Source organism: Polyodon spathula, chromosome 9 (genome assembly GCF_017654505.1).
Source record: "Polyodon spathula isolate WHYD16114869_AA chromosome 9, ASM1765450v1, whole genome shotgun sequence".
Classification (NCBI taxonomy): domain Eukaryota; kingdom Metazoa; phylum Chordata; class Actinopteri; order Acipenseriformes; family Polyodontidae; genus Polyodon; species Polyodon spathula.
In genome coordinates, this window is record NC_054542.1 from 6,426,217 (window position 1) to 6,446,773 (window position 20,557).

General features: G+C 37.2%; 2 protein-coding genes across 2 annotated transcripts; one reads left to right on the forward strand and one right to left on the reverse strand.

The window, feature by feature from the left end:
• The first annotated feature begins 6 nt into the window (after positions 1–6).
• On the forward strand, positions 7–4,230 carry LOC121320371 (protein FAM181B). Its single transcript, XM_041258630.1, has one exon. The coding sequence runs from the start codon at positions 1,068–1,070 to the stop codon at positions 2,058–2,060; it is 993 nt and encodes a 330-aa protein (XP_041114564.1). The 5' UTR covers positions 7–1,067; the 3' UTR covers positions 2,061–4,230.
• A 734-nt stretch (positions 4,231–4,964) lies between these two features.
• On the reverse strand, positions 4,965–19,736 carry cmah (cytidine monophospho-N-acetylneuraminic acid hydroxylase). The gene is made up of 13 exons (XM_041259615.1): positions 19,460–19,736; positions 18,989–19,080; positions 18,232–18,341; positions 16,135–16,325; positions 15,457–15,604; positions 14,849–14,930; positions 14,016–14,153; positions 13,534–13,669; positions 12,575–12,715; positions 11,947–12,121; positions 10,074–10,190; positions 8,782–8,897; positions 4,965–8,103 (listed from the first exon to the last, which is right to left on the reverse strand). The coding sequence occupies exons 1-13, from the start codon at positions 19,663–19,665 to the stop codon at positions 8,007–8,009; spliced, it is 1,749 nt and encodes a 582-aa protein (XP_041115549.1). The 5' UTR covers positions 19,666–19,736; the 3' UTR covers positions 4,965–8,006.
• Between the last annotated feature and the right edge of the window lie 821 nt (positions 19,737–20,557).

A 20,557-nucleotide genomic window follows, 5' to 3' on the forward strand; every position in this document is an offset into this window, starting at 1 on the left:
TATATTACAGAGCTGCCTGATTCAAAGAACTCAAGAGAGTATGTATAGAACTATTAATTCCCACACTTCTAAATGGATTTTATTTAGTTCGGTTGCAACATTTAGGCACTAACTGACAACAGAGCTGATTTAAGCTTTGTTAAAGGGGGAGGCAAACTTTAACATTTGGGAATTGTTTTAGAATTGCAGATGTAAAAAAATCTAACTTTTTACTGCATCAGCAATGGTACCAATATTACCTTAGACTGGTATAACAATTACTGGTGCCTGTTCTAGCAACTGCTGTTGAGATGGTAACTTCAGAAGTTGGAAACAGGAACACACATTTACATATAAATAAAATGTTTTAAAAAATGAACACACATTTGTGGGAAATGCACTAGTTACCGAGCTGGTATATATATGTATAATAACACAGGCTGATGAAAATAGTCTATTGAAGATATTGACCAAAATAACCAGCATTTTGATTTGTTGCCTTTGTACTTTATTCTAATTTTTCTTGGCCATTTCTTAAACTGACCTAGCTAAAAGTTCCCTTGCTTTAGCAGCTTGCAATACCCTACATACAATAGTGTTTTTGTATATTTTAGAGGACCAGATTCAAATGAAATATTTATAAAATCGAGTAAACCATCAAAGTAAAAAGTTTATCAGGTGCACTTATATTAAACCTAGTTTAATTGCTTCATAGAACAATAGAGATTTTTTCTTTAAACCCCATGCCTGCCTAACATCTACTCTGTATGAAACAGCAGGACGCTTTAACAAACAAATACTCCTTAGTGGCAGGTGGTCAACTGAAAGCAAAGAGTTAAATTAGAGGGACTTGCAGGCTCCTCCTCCTTTTTGATGTCATGACATCATTCTGCCAACCCACTTAAAGATCTAAGAGCCTCCCTCACACTGTCATTTAGACTTTAGCTGGAGGGAGTGCTCAGGAGCTGCACCACAGACAGTTAGACCAAGGGTTTGCAAACCACCCTGGAGCATGAAACTTTAAGATGTTTATTTAAAATTGAGTCTGTCAGTTTTGTAAGTGAAAATCATTATTGGGATCCAAGGAAATGGCTGTCCAGGCTGCCATCATGAACCCCCACTTCATGCATTTTTGCTTCCCAGGCTCTGTCATGGACTATGAAATGGACAAAAGTTACGACGGGGCCCTTCTGGCCTTGGGTGAGATGGAGTGTGAAGGAGACTTCAAGGAGACCACCAGGGATCTTTTGAGCTTTATTGACTCTGCTTCAAGCAACATTAAGCTGGCTCTGGACAAGCCGGTCAAGTCCAAAAGGAAGGTCAACCACAGAAAGTACTTGCAGAAGCAAATCAAGAGGTGCACAGGCATCATCGCACCAGGGAGTGCCAGCCAGGAGTCTATTAAGAGACAAGCCTCGCCGTCGTCCACTTCCACCCACAGCTTCCAGTGCAAACCTCCCCCAAAAAGAGACGGAGCCCAGTCCAATCTACAGACCAAGAGCCTGGCTGCCCTTTTCGACTCTGCAAAGGAGCTCAGGGGAGAAAAGGGTAAAAAGCTTCCCCTCCGGCATAGGAACCTGCCTCCTTCTTTCTTCACTGAGCCTGCCAATACCTCCAAAGTGACCTCCACCTCGGGCATGACCCTAAAGGACCTGGAACGAGGTAACCCCGAAGCGGCAGAGTTTTTCGAACTCCTGGGGCCAGATTACAGCAACATGGTCTCTGATCAAGACATTTTTCAGGGCACGCCCATTAGAATCCACCAGGACCTTACTATGGAGCATGGCTCATATGAACCTCATCATCTGGTAGGGGGGTTTCTGTACACAGATCCTTGGAGCACGTGCAGCAGTCTGGGTAAAAAGGCAGGAAACTGCAACTTAAACGACAACATGAGAGCAGTCCCAGTACCGGTACAGCCCTCACAATATTGTAACTCTGATTCTACCATGGCATCGACGCTGGAGGAAAATGCCCCAAGTTTGCCTGCTTTCCCCCATTTCTTTACAGACTGCTCCCTTCCACAGGCGACATACGACTACAGTGGTGGATATAACAGAGCCAGCTTTCCTTCTCTCTGAAAGCCTTTTTTTTTTTGTTTCTTTCCGACTGCCTGCTGTTCTGCTGCAGCACTATATGGAATTATACTGAGTAACCATGCAGCAGTTGTTAAGGCCCTTATAAGATGACTACACACTCCTGTTTCATAGTGTGCTTCGTAATAAAACAGACTGTTGGACTGTTCTTTCGTTGGTGTTACTCGCACTGATTGGTTTTGGTTGTGTTACTGTTGGTAAATTTATAAACATGTTGGTGCTATTTAATCCTGCCAGTACATATATAACTACCACAGACTAAATGTTATACAAACACAACAACAAAAAAATAAACACAACAACAAAAAAAGTGAAATGAATGGCACACAAGTGCACCCGACGCACAATCTGAAATTGTTCAAAATGTTTTTGTAGTGTCACACGTGCATGAGGTATTTTCTTTCTCCTGTATTCATAATGTACAGATATTTAATGTTTGAAATCTTTTTCTTTATCATTTGTTTCAAATGCTTCAAACATATTGCAAAAGGAAATTGACATCCTTTTCCCAAGGGGAGTTGGGGGTGGGGGGGTTATATGTTCAAGTTCTTCTCGTTATTTATATTAAACTCCATAACACAACTGTGTAGATTGATAACACTTCAAATACTCTCTCACACTGTAAATGCTTTTCGTTTGCACCTCGTATTTTTCAAACGAAGACTAAACTGTTTTCAAGTGAATCAAGATTCTTTAATTTCGCATTAGCATTTTGGGGAATATTTACTAATTATCTCCGTGGAGATAAATGGATTAAAAAACTGCATTGTTTCAAAACCAAAAATAATCAAGTTTATATTTCTATAAAATGATCATTTCATTATTTTATTATACATTTACAAGGAGTGACAACTTAAAACAATCAGCTTTGATTGAGAAAAGCATTCCCAAATGTGCCTGTGCTTTTAAGTACACATTTGTCAGATAAGTCATTCTGAGTAAACACAACATTTCTGTACATAAAATAAAATCAAGACAAGGGTGATCAGTCCTGCCGGTGTAAATATATATATATATCTACTGAAAAAAAAAAACGTAATTTTAAAAACCAATGTCATTACCAAAACAACCACTTTCTAGATTTGAAACAATAATAGATTTAAAATGTATTAATATTTGGCCTTCAAACAACAGTACTGGACTGGAGTTCTTACTGACCTGAGATTGTCTTCATGAACTGTAAACAATACAGAAACACTCATTACAGACATGAGAATAAACTCGTTTTACTTATTACTTAGAGTCACAGTGTATATTTAAATTTACATAAAAAAAAAAAAAAATAGTTTAGTGCTACATTCACGTGGCTCAGGATGTACCTGAGCTCATCTTACTGCGACAAAATGAATCATACGATATCCTTTAATACATTTTAGGAGCCAAATAAAACACTGAAAATTGTCTTCAGCTGTGAAGAAGCGTTTGTCAACTGCTTACTTAAACACACATACTTTTATAAATGGCCTTCATTAATGTGTAGTTAAAAGTTCAATTAACCCTCTTGATTTATCACATTGGCAAACACTGTACATTATTACATATACAATTGTGTGATTTATATTATTGTTGTGATTTTCAGCAGTGCAGGGGAGTATTTTGACTGGCGTATCTTTATGCCAAGAAGTAAGGATTTAATATTGTACTAAACAGAGACACAATTACAGGATTAACAAATAGGATATGCATCCATAACTTCCAATTCTAATATCAAAGACACAATTACAGGATTAACAAATAGGATATGCATCCATAACTTTCAATTCTAATATCAAAGACTCTGGTTTCTGCTTTCATCAATGTAACGCTCAACTGATGAAGGCACAGTATGTTTGTCTACTTGACTTGGTTTCACAAGTTTATACTGTATAAAGCAGGATAGTGACTCAAAAAAGAACTGCATGTTGCTTGGTCCCCCCCTCCAAAAATAATGCAGAAACAATTTGTCATCATTTGTAGTTCATTTGAACCACATAGAAACGTGCTGTGACGTGACACCTCTTAAAGCACTGGAATACATACAAAAAGTGTAAGCCACTGTGAGCGGATTGTGTGAAGAGACAAAATAAAGCTGGTCTTTATTTCTATTCTTTTTTTAAATTTCTGTGGTGTTTTATTGTTGTGCTTGAATGGATGTAATAAAAAGAATTACAAACGATTGATATCAAATTAACTTATAATGTATGTATTCAATCAATCTAGATCTTAAATACTTGTCACCACTGAATCCATGACAACTAATACCTCATTATGATGTAACTTGGTTTCTTTGGCATATTTCATTCAGTTACAATGCATAAACTAGGGAGTGTTTTTTTCTGTTTTAATTGCAATGGTATTAAGATCTATCACTGTTCTAGATCACATGAACATACCCCATCATTTACATCAAACTGTGGTATATGAAAAGGTCATACAATATGATCAACAGATAATACAGATAAATCAATAGAATAATAAGGTTACTGCATTGTTTATTTTATTAGATGGTTATACTAACAAAACCCTTATTCTGATATCATTTTAGTGTCTTGACAGATAGGCACAGATTGAGGTAATGCTTCCCTCTAGTGGTAGATTGAGGTAATGCTTCCCTCTAGAGGTAGCTTGTTCTTTCCCGGTGAATTTGACAAAAAAAAATTGACTTTCTCTTCTTGGCAAATCAATCATTTGCAAAAGTTTACTTTCCTAAATACTTTTTGTTAAATGGATTTTTAATTAGCCACTGTAAAAATATTTATCAACTGCACAATCTGATGTTTGAGCCTACTCTGAACACATCTTAAAATATAAAGTACGCAACAAAGTACCCCCCCCCACCACCAGTTTTTTGCAGGTGGAAAAAACGTTCTCTGCCAGTAGGCTTCAAATTACAGGTTTTGAATGGTAACACACAGCCTGTTGTACTCTAATTTTACTAATGCAAATCAGTCCTTTTTTTATCAAGTAGCGATGGGGAAGTAGCAGATAGGCAGACGTGCTACGGAAGCTGATAGATAGAACACAGATAACTAACGCTGCTCTCCTACTCAGAGATCATTCCTGTAGCAGGCTCCAGTGCAATGTGGGCTCGTTGCACAGTTCTTTATTATTATTATTTTTTTTCCTTTGAGGACAGCAACGCATAAGATCTGAATTGTGGGCTTGCTTTCTTTTTCTTCCACGAATTTTGAAGGACTGGCTGCACACAATCAGTGATTGGGATATTTAGTTTATTTTTTTTGTATCTAGCTATTATTACCATTTTTAATTGGATGTTTTTTTTTCTTTGCATACATTTTCTTCTAGTTCTGATTCCCTCCTTTTTAAATAATAAATCCCTCCATACTCTGTAGCTTCTCCACCAGGTGCGTTAGTCCGGCTTTAAATGGTGACAGAAACATTTTAAAATGGCACACAAGTAAATGGTAACATGATAAATACAGTGCAGGCTATTTAGTATTATTTATAATAACTTTGCCAAATTAGATCTTGGGGTCATTCCGTTTCAAATCACTCAACCATCTCCGATTTATAACAAACTTGGTTTTTGGGGAATCAGATGACACGAGTAAATGAATACGAGCTCCTGCATGTTTTTAAGACAGGCAAACCAATTATCTTTTCTCAGAATCGCTGTGTATTTTTAAAAATGATGTCATTTTTTCAATTCCTCAAGATACTGTAACGACCCTGGCGACGGCATCGTCCTGAACATTGTGCTTGTCTTGTCTGTCTTGTTTATTATGTCTTGTGTATTGTAAAAGCATGGGGCACGTCTTTACTGTGTGCGAGTGGTGAGCGGACCCTCTCCCAAGGCTGTAAGTGGGGGGTGGGGGCGAGCCTCAATTGGGAGAATGCGAGCAGATAGACTGGAGCGGTTGACGTGAATAGTCAGGGACAGAGTGTGAGGCTGAAAGAGAGGGACTACCCTAACAAGCAGAAATGAAGAACCGACAGAGTGTCTGAGAACAGAGAAAGTAGACGCAAATGAAAAACAGAAAAAGCGAGTGAAAGAGTAGGCAGTGAGGAGATAGTTATATTATTTTGGTGTGAACTCCGGCCTGAACAGGGATTCGCTGATTATTCATTTTATTTTGGTCAGTAATTAAGAGTCAGTTTTGAATCCCATGCAGCCGGGAGAGCAGGGTGTCACTCTCCACGGAAACCACGGACCGCAGACAGGACAAGCCAGCTGTAATGCTGGGGAGGACCACCGCAGGGGACTTCTGCCACATCCCCATCAGGATTGAGGGGGTCCCGTGCACTGCTCTAGTGGACACTGGCTCAACTGAGACTCTCGTCAGCCCCGACGTGCTCCCTGTCGGGATCAGGCTAGAACTCACCACTGTGCTATTGCATACTGTATCTGGAGAGCTAGCGTCAATGCAAGGGAAGGGGAACCTGGCTATTGAAGTGACAGTACACCACCCCATCTGGGTAGCAGCTGTACAGGACCCCTGCATTCCAGGCCTGGACTTCCTGCACTACACAGGCGGGCAACTAGACACCAGGACGGGGTCGTTGCCAGCCTTCCCCCTGGCACCGTTGAGTCGAAGTGGGGACCCCTCTGCTCAATAGCTTCAGGCTCTGCTGAGGGCACAATGAATCGCTACAGCGAGACGGGGGGACCTAAGCCCTCCCACAGGCTCTACCACACCACAGACTACCCCACGTCATGCACCAGCGTAGCCAGGGACAACGCAGCCTCTCAACGGGCCCAACAGCGCAAAGTGCTTAAACAAAAAAAAAAAGAGGAAATGTTCTTGCAAAACAAATGAAGGACAGCTTTATTGAGTTTTCCATAAAACAATAACCAGTGTCCCCTGCAGACAGCCAGACAAGACTTGTGGTTTATCTTGTGTCCTGTTTACCATCTTCTTCTATTGGTGACTAATTTGTTAAGTCAGTTGCTATGGGAAGTTGGTCCTTTAGCTCCCCACAAGTCTTCTCTGCTGAAACCAAAAATACATATTTTTATTTTATTTCTATATACAATTTTTAATACTTATAAAAGCAAAACACATATTACTTGATAACTTTTTTCTACTTATCGTATTGACACCTTAAACATAAAAAAAGTAAACAGAAAGCAAAGAGTAATTTTCCCACCACATTTACCATATGCTGTCGGAAATTATATATGTACTCAATAAAGGACTTCCTTTCTGAATTCTATATCTTCATTTTGACAAAAATAATTCAGGACTGAAAGAGTTAGAAGAATTGCACCTTGAGCTATTATAGAATGTTCAATGTGGTTAAAACACTCTCTTTTCAAAATTATAAAGCAGCATTATTTTCAACTTAATACAATTTAATAATATGACACTTTATCAATATGACCCCATTATTTTGTATATCACTTGATACAACACAATAAAAATAGAATATATCCTTAATTGTATACTGTTTTTAATAATTTGATGTCTTCCAAGTTAAAATAAAAGTTGAAATCATAATGGCTTTCTTTAAGTCTGGTCTGTTTTTGTCTCTATACTGTTTGTTGCAGATAATTGAATCCTCTGCAGTTCCTGAGTGATTTCTTCATAAACAAATGAGTTTGACTATGAAAAAGCTAAATCTACTTCCTCATCATGGCTAAATACACTTACCTTTATCAGCATTTTTGAGAAACTACAGAAAGTCAAATTGTTTACAACTAATTATAACAAAGAAAGTACACCTGTACATACAGTGTACATTTTCCCTAATATTATGGTCTGCTGGAAGATGGGTCCTTGACATTTTTCAATGACATTTTTCAAAATGTATAAATGGTAGCATTTTTCATCTGCAAGTCTTACACACACACACACACACACACACACACACGTGTGTGATACGTAAAGTTGCAATGCCAGAAGTTTGTGAGAGACAGATTAAAGTAACTGTCATACTTTCAGGGGACTGGTTCAAACTAGCTTTCATGGACTTGTATAATCTAACGGTGCTCTACTGTAGGATACAGCCCTGTCTCACATGACTCTGCAGATAGGAATCCCAGTCAGGTGGGGTCAGTGGCAATTTCATTTGGAAATGGTTCCAAAACCTGCAGATTGAACAACAACAACAACAATAATAATAATAATAATAATAATAATAATAATAATAATAATAATAATAATAAAAGTCCAAAAACGAACAAATATTTTTTAAATAGTGAATGCATTATCAATACATATCTGAGGTGCAAAATGAAAATTTAATTTGAGACTCACCGAAGGACCTGCAGTTATGAAAAATCAAGAAGAACCAAGAAGAAAAAATAGCAGTAAGACATCTAGCAAGACAGTTGAGAAGTGGCATACAAGGAGAGTGCCAAGTTTTAAGCGGAAGTTACACAAACAAGCACCATAACACCAATATATAAAATGTGATAATGCTTAACAGTTAACCCAATGGCATCAAACCCTCTCTATCTTACGTCTGCATGGGGCCAACTAATTTTCTAACTTTTGAAGTATCACACTTACAAATTGACATGGGTTATCCCTTTATTATAATGTGACTGTTTTATAAACTATGTCTTATACACATTCACAGATATTTATTTGTCTTTTTTAATCATGTGAGGTCACCTGTTTCTGTACAGGAACCAATCCAAGAATTGGAGCGGATGTGACAACAGGTCGACACTGTATATAACGTCACAGCAGATATTAAAAGCTCACTAGTAGTATAATATTCTCTTCTATTAATCTGTATATGAATGTTGTATTACACTTACTGATGGTGGTATATGTCAGGATCACGGAAGAGTCTGTTCTGGAAACCGATGTAAAGATCATCCCACAGCAAACCATTTATTACAGTTTGTCGCATGACTCCAACGCGATTCTTTATCTAAGATAAAGGATTTGATTAACTTTTAAGTCTAGTGGACAGGCTTTGTCACAGCTGCAGATTTACATTAAATTCAATATTTGGGGGATAGGTGGCAGGGTTCCTCTGTGGAGCGTGTTAATTATTATTATTCATTCATGGTTTGGCAGCCTCATCTTTTTGGAGGGAGGTGGCCCATAGCCTCTTCCTATCTGTGGCACTGGGATGCATGTAACTGTTCGTGTTTTTCCAGCCAGCCTTGCACATGTAGCTGTCGGGCACCCACCCAGCGACGGGCCAAATTTATCTTTCACTCAGGCCCTGAGTGCCCTCCACAGTGATCGGGCCATGAGTGCCCTCACAGTTCATAAATCATCTGCAACTGCAATCCTCATCATTCATTCATTGCCATTCATTCACTGCAGATTCTGTGTACTCAGTAAAAGGATCAGTCACATATAGATATGTGGGACCTACAAATGGTTCAACATATATGACTATACAATATGAAAATATCCTAACAATACACAATTGGGACATAGCTGTCAAGGTTTCTGGTGATTTCATTTAAACTTTTCACTGCAGTGGGCCCCTTCTGTCTCCTGACAGATTTAATTGACAGCGGGGCCATAAGCAAGCCAAAGCTAAATATTAGGTGTGTACATGGTGATCAACGCTCCTATGCAGCTGCAGAGGGTTATTTAACTGCAGCAGCAGTATATTATGACAGTGGGAGTTGTAGAAAGTTTGCAATATGAAGTTGTGTTTGGGCAAGATATGCCCATATTGAGTGAGCTGATGAAAGCTCAGTGTAATGCTGTGGTAGCTCAGAAGCAGGGAGAGCAGAAGCAGCAGGGTTGGTCTCAGCTGCCATTTGCAGAGGCTGGAGGTAATGCTTAGTAAAGCACGTGAACCTAAACAATGCAGTTGATACTAATTAGAATACTATGCACTGTATGTGTGTATACAGCTGGGACATACAAGACTAAGGCCAGAATCCTATTGGACAAGCTGAGCAGGCCTGGAGACTGTGTGTGTGTGTGTGTGTGTGTGTGTGTGTGTGTGCGTGTGGGTTTGTGTGCATGCGTGCTTGCATGTGTTAGTTTATGAATTTGGAACACAAATCTTTCTATAAATCTAATTTACACATTTGGGTATCAGAGGAAGCTTTCATTTAACACCAGACCTAAAGCTTACCTCGAGATAGGAGTGATCTCTCGCAGGTCTTTCATTGGGGAACGAGAGGTCTAGGAAGTCAACCAAGTAGTCAAAGCCACTATGTAGAGGGCTGAAATCATCATCTGTTTCAATCATCTAAGCATGAAAAAGACACATTATGATGATCAAGTTTCAAATAAATGTAAGGGCAAGTCTAAAGTTTTTGATCCTTGACAAACGGTTTTACTTATTGGTCCGATTTACAAGACATTATTTAGCTGTTATGGAATTTTTCACTATTACATGTAAACTTTGAAAAAGTAATATGACCTTTTCTACTGTAGAATCCCTGATTGTGGCATGGATGACTGAAGATACAATGTTGGCTATAAACATATTTCTGTCATTTCTGACTATTATGGAAAACTTTTCTCATACTGTACCTTGGAGACACCTCCTTAAATCTTTTTTTGTATTGAAAAAAGAAAAAAAAAAAGATTTGAATGTTTTTATCATGAGATGGCACAAATCAGTGGTATTAATGTTCAGGATAGTCTATTTCACTGTTACTAAAAAGAAGACACTAGTTAAATCAATAGGGATGCAACAGTCAGTACATTGGATTCAGTAGACTAATACTAAAATGAAACCACATCTTTGTAGAGTCTGAATGTAGATGACATTAAATATATGGGGTCATCTCAAGGAAAATGAGCCCAGGTCATGATGTCAGACCACTCCTGAAGCTTCAACCTAGGTATCTAGGCATATTTCAAAGTGTTTTAGATGCTCTTAAAATTACTTCACTGTGAGCGTCAAATCCATATACATCATAATACAAAAGTATTGTTTTTGTATGTTTGGGGCTTTAGTGTAATAAAAATAATAATAACGACAGAAGTCTTAATAATGCTGCTGTATTTCTCAATATTAACAAGGCTGTAGATTAATGGATTCAAAGTCAAGTCTCTTATTTAAAGAAGTAAGCTTGATCTGAAAGTAGTCTTTAAGCTAAACACAGGTATTCTAGAATAACTCAAACAGAATATAAGTGTAAATGTTTTATTATAACAGAGGTTATAATAGTGTTGTGTTTGAATAGAAGACAATAAAGTGTAAACTGTATTTAATAACTTTAGTACACAGTGGACCTACTGAAGGAAAATAACTAATTTTGTGACCTCTTCTTTACCAACTCGTAGCAAGGCTGTGCTGGGCATGAAAAAATAAGTTTTGGCAGTTGACGCGGGATTCGTTGGTCGTCAGCAGTTTTAAATCCAAGGAGAGAGGTCAGGCTTAGTCCAAGCATGGTACAGTTAATATGAGACTATTAGATTTAACACACACACACACACATATACATATATATATATATATATATATATATATATATATATATATATATATATATATATATATATATATATATATATATATATATATACACACACACACACTCACACACACACACACACGGATGTTTTAGGATTTAGCGGTTGGTGCTTTAGCGCTTTGCATGTCTAGCCTAAGGGCTGGGTATGTGATAACCATACCTGTATTACTGTGTTGAAGCATTAAAACTGTTAAACCTGTAAAGGAACTGGAAACACACAGATTGCCTATTAGTAGGGATCAAAAGTGGTTTGCAACCACTCGATCCATTATTAAGCATTTACTAAACAGAAGGAGCACTATTACTGCTCTGATTTGTTAAAACTTCAAATTAAATGAGTCTATGTGATTTTCTTGATTATTAAAAGTGCACGAACAATCCACTACAGGAGTCCAAAACATATCTGTCCTCCTTAAATGTCTCCCCTGAGTTTAAGAGTGTGCTCAGAGCAACAAGAAAAGTATGTGTGACTCTAACAATGTTAAATGCCCCAGTCTTTATAAAGTGTGTTTTATTTACCCGTATCACTAGATTGTAGTCTTGAAATCCTGCCCAGTTGTAGTAGAAATGGATCCAGTCTTTATGCTGGAATATCTCATTGCTGATTGCCTTGTTGATCTCGTTCACATAAACATCAAACTCCCAATTGTCTTTGTACAACTTCGTTCCAGCTGGAGGATCAATTATGGCTTCACTGCAATTAACCGAAAAAAACCCAGAATCAAAACAAATATAGTCCTTACTCCTATCGCACTCTCTAGCATCACCTCCAGTTATCCTAAGCTTTGTACTCCCTAAAAAAATACAAGGAACAAACTTTGAGACCAATTGATTGCCAATGTAAGTACATACCTTAAAGCTGTAACTTTTAATGGCTGGTTTCACACACTCTGATTATTGCTAATCTTGGACTAATTCGTATTATTTTAGGTATAGTAGCCCAAGACCCGTGCTAATCGTGGTCTTTGAAACCATCTGTAAAGGTAAAGATGGTAAACGTGTAATACCACATAGATCACAAGCCTGATCGCCAAATACAAATAAGATTAACAACAAAAACATCCAGAACATTAAGTGAACAAATGTATTTTGTCAGTTTGCAGTCCATCAGCGCTGTGCAGTAAATGGTATTAAGGGACACACTCACCTATCTGACGGGTCTTTCAAGATTCTAGCCAAATCAAGAATAGCCCCTGGCTTGGCTGTCCATGTGCGAACAAAAGACGTCTTTGTAATCAGCTTATTGAGTTCTTCAGGGTTGTTTTTGAGGTTTGTTTCCTTTATATAGCTGAATGGAAAAAAAAATAAAAAGCAAGAAACCTGTGATTAAAAATAAAACCAATGAAGAAAAATCACTTTAATGTTTTTTCTAACCTGGACTCATCTACAGGGGTAATTGGTAACGTATACTACAGACAAAACTATAGATTCACGTACAAAATTAATAATGTACAGCATTTTTGCTTAGTCTTACAAAATGCTAGAAGGCAACGTGAAATAAGAGTTATCGTGACATATTATTTTTGTTTCTAAGACTCCCTTTTTTATGTCATTTTCTAATTCAGTGATTAGGCCCTGGTGACTTTTTAAAGCTTAGATGTTTAGCAGTATACTTAAGCTCAGAAGTTTAAAGCACCCTTGTGGCACCCTCCAGGATTCATGTCTAACTTCCATCTGGTACATCTGAGCATGACCCTTAACCTGTGCCAATGCAAAACTCTGTCCTTCTTGGATGTAAGAAATCCACATTATGCAAAGTGAATCTAAACAGCAACAACAATACATTAGATAACTTTAAACTCTAGACAGCTCTTTAACAGTGTATCCCAATGAAATGTACAAGTGCCAAAGCAACTTACAGCAACTGAGACCGGTATGTCTATTTGTGATACAAAAAAAAAAAAAAAAAAAAAAAAAAAAACTATATTCAGCTCTCAAGTATGTTTTCTGACAGTTAGCAAAAAAAGTAACATGCAATTGAAAGTTTGTTGCATTGGCTACTGTATTTCTGTCAGTTTAGATACTGACACAGGTACATGTGGCTGTTAATTGTAGTTATTGCAAATAACCACACAATCCAATTGTATATGAACAGTATATGACTACCTGTCTGATGGGTGTGCTTCTACAAAATAACCTGCAAATGGACAGTAAACTTTAGGCTGCAAGTCTTTCACCAGCTGGGCTTTGTAGTTGAGCAGCTTCTTTCGTTCTGTTTTTATGAAGTCAGCCTTCCATTCCTCTGTGAATACATGTCATTAAATGCAACAGGAAGATATAATGATATAATGCTGTTTCTTCTAGTTTCTCATTCTACACGTTATTTTGAGGCATGCATGACTTATTACTGTGTTTAAGTTTTAAAGAAAGAATGCCAAATTTAATGCAAATGTCACCAAACATCTCCAGGCCGAGCCTGCTTTGACGATCTTAGTGCATACTATTATATATTCTATTATGCATGCTCATTAAATGTATACAATATGAAATAAAACGGGATACAATTCCAAGAGTAGTTTTGTTCCGTGAGGAAATCTTAGTAACAATCTCCCTGGTGTAACACATGCAAAACCAACAAAACGCCATACCTGTGTATTTACCACCACTGAACGTCATGGGGAACCCTGAAGCACCGCCTGCAAAATCGCTCATCATGACATCAACATTTTTGGGTAGTTTTCCTCCGTTTGGACGGGTGCAATCCACAGTATTTAGAATCTTGTGACCTAGTAGCGAAACAATTCCGATGTATTTTATTTGATTTTAATTACAAAAAACAAAACAGTCTACAGTGTTCATCCTTATGTATGATTACGATACAGTATGTCCGATGTCCTATATATCTAATATATATATATATATATATATATATATATATATAGATATATATATATAATACTAACTGCATGATATAACGCAACCTGGCACTTAAAGGGCTACGTTCCCCAGCGGCATGCATTTTATTTTTGTTTTTCTATCAATCTGCTTAATCAGTTTACGAGGGGGTAAGAAGAATTACCCAAATCTTCGCTTGCCCTAAATTTGAGTGATAACTAACCTTGTAAATTTTAGAGATTAAATAACATGTAAAACTCAATTTATTGAGCTGACAAAGGGTTTAAAATGATGTATTAATTTAGCATACACATTCGTAACTGCATAGAATACACAAAATATTTAAAGGTTATTTTAAGTTTTCTTATTTTCCGACCACGAGGTGTATTGAAAATGCATGGATAATGTTAACAAGCATTAAATCTGCACCTTTGCTTGTACAGTGAGCTGTGTTGCCGCAGCGGGATTGTGAACCTATTATTGAAGCCACTTGCTATATTTAAAGAAGACAACAATGCAAATCTGTGATGAAATGGATGGCTAGATGCTACATGTTTTTTTAATGCATATAAATGTTTGTATTTACCTTTATATTCCACAATAATGCAAGTGTCCATTTCCGGATGTATCCCATCCATTAGTATCATAAATCTTAAGTTGGCATCGACCTAGAATAGGAACAGGGATGGGCTTGTTTTTCAAACTGATTGTCTGCACAAAAATGAATGTATACAAAACATAGGGACAATCTTGGGAGAATCGTGTTGCACTAGTTTGTCATTGTCTTTCACTTCTGCTGTACATAGAGACAAAGGCACATCTAAAGATTTTAAGAAAACATTTCTTCTATTGTTGGGACCCAATGCATTCTTTTTTGATTCCCTGCCATTGATATCAGTAACACATTTCAGGTTTTAGTACCATGAAAACATAGGTTGCTGTGTCTTATATTCCCAGAAGGCGAATTAACAATAAAGTCCTTGCAAAGTTCCATGAAAAAGCATTTAATAGTTCAGCCAGTCATAACTGGTTTTAGCCATACCCACCTCCTGGTCTGAACCCAGACCTAGTCCTCAGAAAACCACGACTACACACTTTGCATTATAAAATCTACAAACATGCGTCACATATAAGACAGGATTGGCAATATAAGGGTTAATCATAATTGAGAGTTTCGGGGGGTTAGTAACATACCTCTTGCCAGATTTCAAAAGGAACCACATTAATGTTGGTTAATTTCACTCCACTTCTGTCTAGGTACCAAAATACCGGCCTTGAGGTATCTCCAACATATATTGGTTTATTGGGTTGTTTCTCAGCAATTTTCTTTAATGTTGGATAACTGAAAGAATAATATAAACAAATCAACTATACTTAGTGTAACACATGCACTAACCTTAATTATAGTTTCTTATCATTTGTTACATTTTATGATTATCATTAAATGGTGTAGAACAAAAAATCTAATGTAACGTTATGTTATGTTTATAAGCATTACAAACCTAATTTTCTTCTAAAAGTGCCATTGTGGTCAAGCAGAGATTTTCATGTTAGATTCTGTAGGTCTCTGAAAATGTTTTCCTAAAGAAAAATCTTTGGACAAATGTGGAACCATTTGATAACTTAGACCAGGTTTCCAATGTTCCTAATTAATCTAACTGAAAAAACAAAAAACAAAAAACCCTGTAATTGTGTGTTGGGAGTGTAGAGTGAATTTATGTTTAAAATAGTTTGTTTGCAGCTTACCACCTGTACTGTTTGGTATTGTTTCTAATTTGTGTAGCAGATGGTGTAAAGAGGAATATACATCACCAAAAGTGAATGTATACTGTATATTGTTGCCATCTTTGCGTTAGATGTAATTAAAAATACCTGAGGTGGTCAGAGTGCATGTGGCTTATATATATCAAATCAGCACTGCAGATGGTTTCCAGCCAGTCTGAAGGAGGCTCATGAAGCAGCCACCAGCCTCGTGCAAAAGCAGGGCCTGTGAGCCATGGATCAAACACCATTGTTTTAGAGCCCAGGTCAAGCTTCATGCATGCATGAGCCATATAGGTTATCTGAAAGATCAATGGTAATCATGATTAAAGCTATTGGCCTGCTGCAGTTCAGTCTAGGTTTAAGCCTCTATAAACCCTGTTGGATTACCCCAAAGTGTTTGGTAAATCTAACTGTTCTGATACTCTTAACCTTTCTTAGAGCCGCTCCTGTTAAATTTGCATTAGTGTTTTGAAATTTACACAGTAGCAAAATGCATAGGTTTACAAAAAAAAAAATACAAGTATAGGCACAACTCGCATTCCTGTAGCCATTTTGCATTAGTACTGTGAGCAGTTAGGTTATGTGACGGCTGGAAACACGAGGGATTATTGTATTTTGTTTCTTACGTCCACCTTTTAAGACATTTTAGTTGCACTTTCAGTGAATTTGCACTGCCCGTTAAACTGTAATAAAAGAAGCATTCACGAAGTGGACAAACAACTAACGTTTACAGGTTATATTTAAATGTTTAAACAAGGGGCAGAACTACAAACTTTAAATAACATTGATAGTTACCAACTGAAAGTTAAACTAAATATAATGTTTAAAAGTAAACCAATAAGAGTTGCTAAATGTGTGTTTTTAAATAGAAACTAATAGGAACTTTTGACTGTACTGAAATGGAGTCAACACAAGAATTTGTGAGATAGCATTTCCTGGAGGGAATGTTTAGTAGCAACGCAGTTCCCCTGAAAGCAAGTAGCTTGTTGTTGGTGCTCACACAGCAAGTGTCCAGTCCTGAGTTCATGTTGAATGTCTGTACTGTATTGTCAGTGCTCACACAGCAAGTGTCCAGTCCTGAGTTCATGTTGAATGTCTGTACTGTATTGTCAGTGCTCACACAGCAAGTGTCCAGTCCTGAGCTCATGATGAATGTCTGTACTGTATTGTCGGTGCTCACACGGCAAGCGCACAGTCCTGAGTTCATGTTGAATGTCTGTACTGTATTGTCGGTGCTCACACGGCAAGCGCACAGTCCTGAGTTCATGTTGAATGTCTGTACTGTATTGTCAGTGCTCACACAGCAAGCGCACAGTCCTGAGTTCATGTTGAATGTCTGTACTGTATTGTCGGTGCTCACACAGCAAGCGCACAGTCCTGAGTTCATGTTGAATGTCTGTACTGTATTGTCAGTGCTCACACAGCAAGCGCACAGTCCTGAGTTCATGTTGAATGTCTGTACTGTATTGTCGGTGCTCACACAGCAAGCGCACAGTCCTGAGTTCATGTTGAATGTCTGTACTGTATTGTCAGTGCTCACACAGCAAGCGCACAGTCCTGAGTTCATGTTGAATGTCTGTACTCTATTGTTGGTTCCTGATTAAAGTCGCCTTGTTGAAGAAGATACATGGAATGGTTTTCGATTGTTGAAACCCACATTAAGTTTCCGAAAAGGCTTACACAACTTTAAGTCACATCGATGATTCAGAAAGTTGAGAGAGCCCTTTAAAATGTTTCAGTGGCAGGAGCTACAAGGCTGGCTAAAGTAAAATTTGGGGTGGTTTCAGCTCACCTAAACCACACCCGCCACTGGTAGCGCCCTGATTTAAGGTTTAAAAAAAACCTTAATACAATCACCCACATAGGGTTACTGAACAATGCAATGTTTACATAAAACTTTCACCAGGAATGTTCATCACACTCCCTCCTGCAACAATGCTGGTGCTCTGATTGAAATGAGTAACCTATTGTAAGGGAAAAGAAAAACCTGCGTTGTTGCAGGTGGGAGCGTGATCTGGATACACTGTGATCCTTAGAAAACAATTTCCAGTGGAAATGTTGAGAAATATGTTGCCCAGTTCATTTATGATGGGTCATGTTCGATTTAAAAATTACAAGAGTCAGCAATATGTTTAAAAATATAATGGTGAGATGCAAACAATTGGACACACCAAAGGTTACCATGTATCGTTAAACTACCCTTACCAGCACCTCTCCAGGTTCCAGTTCCTCAGGTGTTCTCGGGTCAACTTGCCAAGGGTCAGGTGGGTTGAGCTCCAACAGCTGGAGCCCTCCATTTTCATCAGGTTCAAGGACTACACCAGACAGGTTATGAGGTTAAATCAATGCTAAATTGAGTTTTGTTAATTTATGTACCAAGGTAACCTGAAATTATACTGTATACATCTTATTTTTCAAGATAAGCACTTTGGTGCATATGACGAGGTTGGTATGTTTTAATCAATCTTTAAAAACTGAATTCTGTTTGCAATAAATGCACAGATTTAAGTTTTGATAATTAAAAAAAAAAAAAAAAAGCTGATTGATCCAACACAGAAATACAGTTAAACTTAAAAGCGGAGTATTTATTTTGTATGAATTCACAGGATTAAACAGAAAGTCCCTTATTCAGCTGGCTCCTCCTATCCCTCCTATACTGCTAAAAGTATGCATTTAATAAGAAAAAGTATCTTACTTGTTGCCTTTCTAGTTTGTAATGTAGAAGGCTACTTCATATTGTACATATTTCTTCTCTGGTGAAAGCCCTCTATTTACTATTACTTCTTGCTTGCAAAAGGTTATATAGTCTTCTAACTGGCTCAGCTACTTTCTTATCTGAACACTAAGGGATGATCCAACCAGATTATACCAAATCAGGATAAGCTACAGATAGATTTCTTTACAGCATTTTACAGCAGCAGGGAATCAACCCCTATATAAACAAACAACACCACTAGTATACCAAGTTCATCCTGTTGGAAGCTGTCTGGTGGGTTTACATATTTCATTGTGGAGACATTCAGCTTCCAGTTATGTTTTGTACAACGCACTGTGCTGTTAAACAGAAAGAGAACATGGTGCAGTGTTAATATTAAAGATTATATCCAGCCTCCCAGATCACTACACATCATTTTGATATATCAAAGTGGCTTAAATGAAAGAGAGACATACAGTTATGAATCACCTTACAGAATTAATACATTTTGCATCATAAAGTTGAAAGAAACTTGCTGAAAAATGAATTACACACTTCTTTGTAGTTTACCATATACTTAACGAAAAACTGACAAAAATTTAAAAATGTAACGAAATGTAACATGAAATACTGTACTACTATTGTGGGCTAGCCTTTTGCTTTATCATTTTGTAGTTTCTTTAATTACACAATATCAAAATTATACATCTGCACAAAGACTGTGCAATATGTCCTTGCCTTTCATCTAAATCCTCTATGTCTTTAACGAACAGACCACCTTGATGTTTGCACTGGTTTTTGCATGCCCGCATGACATCCATGCTTTTGTAGATAATATATTTTTTGCCATCTTCCTTGTTCCTTAAAAAGTTAATGCCTTCTTTAAGATCTGACACTGCACTGGAATTCAGAGTCAGGAGTGTCTGTGGTTGTTGAGATGCCATGTGGAACTACTGCAACAAAAAGACATGTGTTAGCAGGTTTCTATAAGATGGAAAACTATTTGATAACTTCAGATGGTGACACCAAGAAAAAACATGAATAATTTTTGTTAGTATAATTTGTCTTTACAGTTTGAATCGCTTCAGTGGCTACATTCCCTTTTTTCACTTAGACACTTTGGAGACCAACTCGAAAGACAAGTTCAACTTCCTTCCTTTTGTCCTTCCTTTCAGTTTCTTGTTATGTTCCTTTTTTACTGTATCAAAGATAATCATTAGTATTGCCCCACCAATATGACTTATCTAAATATTATTGTCTACAAATAGAAAGTAAACTTAAAAGTAGGGGTTTTAATTGATTAATGATTCACTGCTTAATCATACCCGTGGGCTTTGATCGATTAAACAAACAAACAGAAAAAAGATCGATTAATCTTTCCTACCTGGGTACAGTATCTAAAAACAGAGCACGAAAAACAAAACTTGAAAAATGCCAAAGGATACTTCTAAAGACTTTGGCAAAGGGGCAACTGGAGGGTTATTTCAGAATATCTCAGAATGAAGAAAAAAACAACAACATTTACTAATTGGTGCTTTTGTTTCATGGCAGTAGGCCCTACTACAAGTTTATCTTATGATCTTGCTCGCTAGTAAGCAGACATTTCTTTTTAAATGTATTTCATTAAAAATGTATCAGTACAAACAAAACAGCACTCAGTAAGTTATCTTTGTTAGTTACAGTACACAAATAGTATCTATAGTATTCTATTTAGTACAGCAACTGGTCATTTACATATAGCCTACCGTCTTGAGGTATTTTTAATATTTTTGGTAGATCAATTTCCTTTCCGAGGTAGATGTCCTACTAGTATAGTTTTCTTTGAAATCTTTTGAT

Coding starts and splice junctions, on each gene's coding strand:
- cmah (XM_041259615.1), bottom strand. CDS start 19,665: ATGGCATCTCAACAACCACAGACACTCCTGACTCTGAATTCCAGTGCA. Junction 15,605..16,134: donor ATGCACTCTGACCACCTCAG/GTATTTTTAATT, acceptor TTATTCTTTCAG/TTATCCAACATTAAAGAAAA. Junction 8,898..10,073: donor GAGATCACTCCTATCTCGAG/GTAAGCTTTAGG, acceptor CCTTTATCTTAG/ATAAAGAATCGCGTTGGAGT.
- LOC121320371 (XM_041258630.1), top strand. CDS start 1,068: ATGGCTGTCCAGGCTGCCATCATGAACCCCCACTTCATGCATTTTTGC.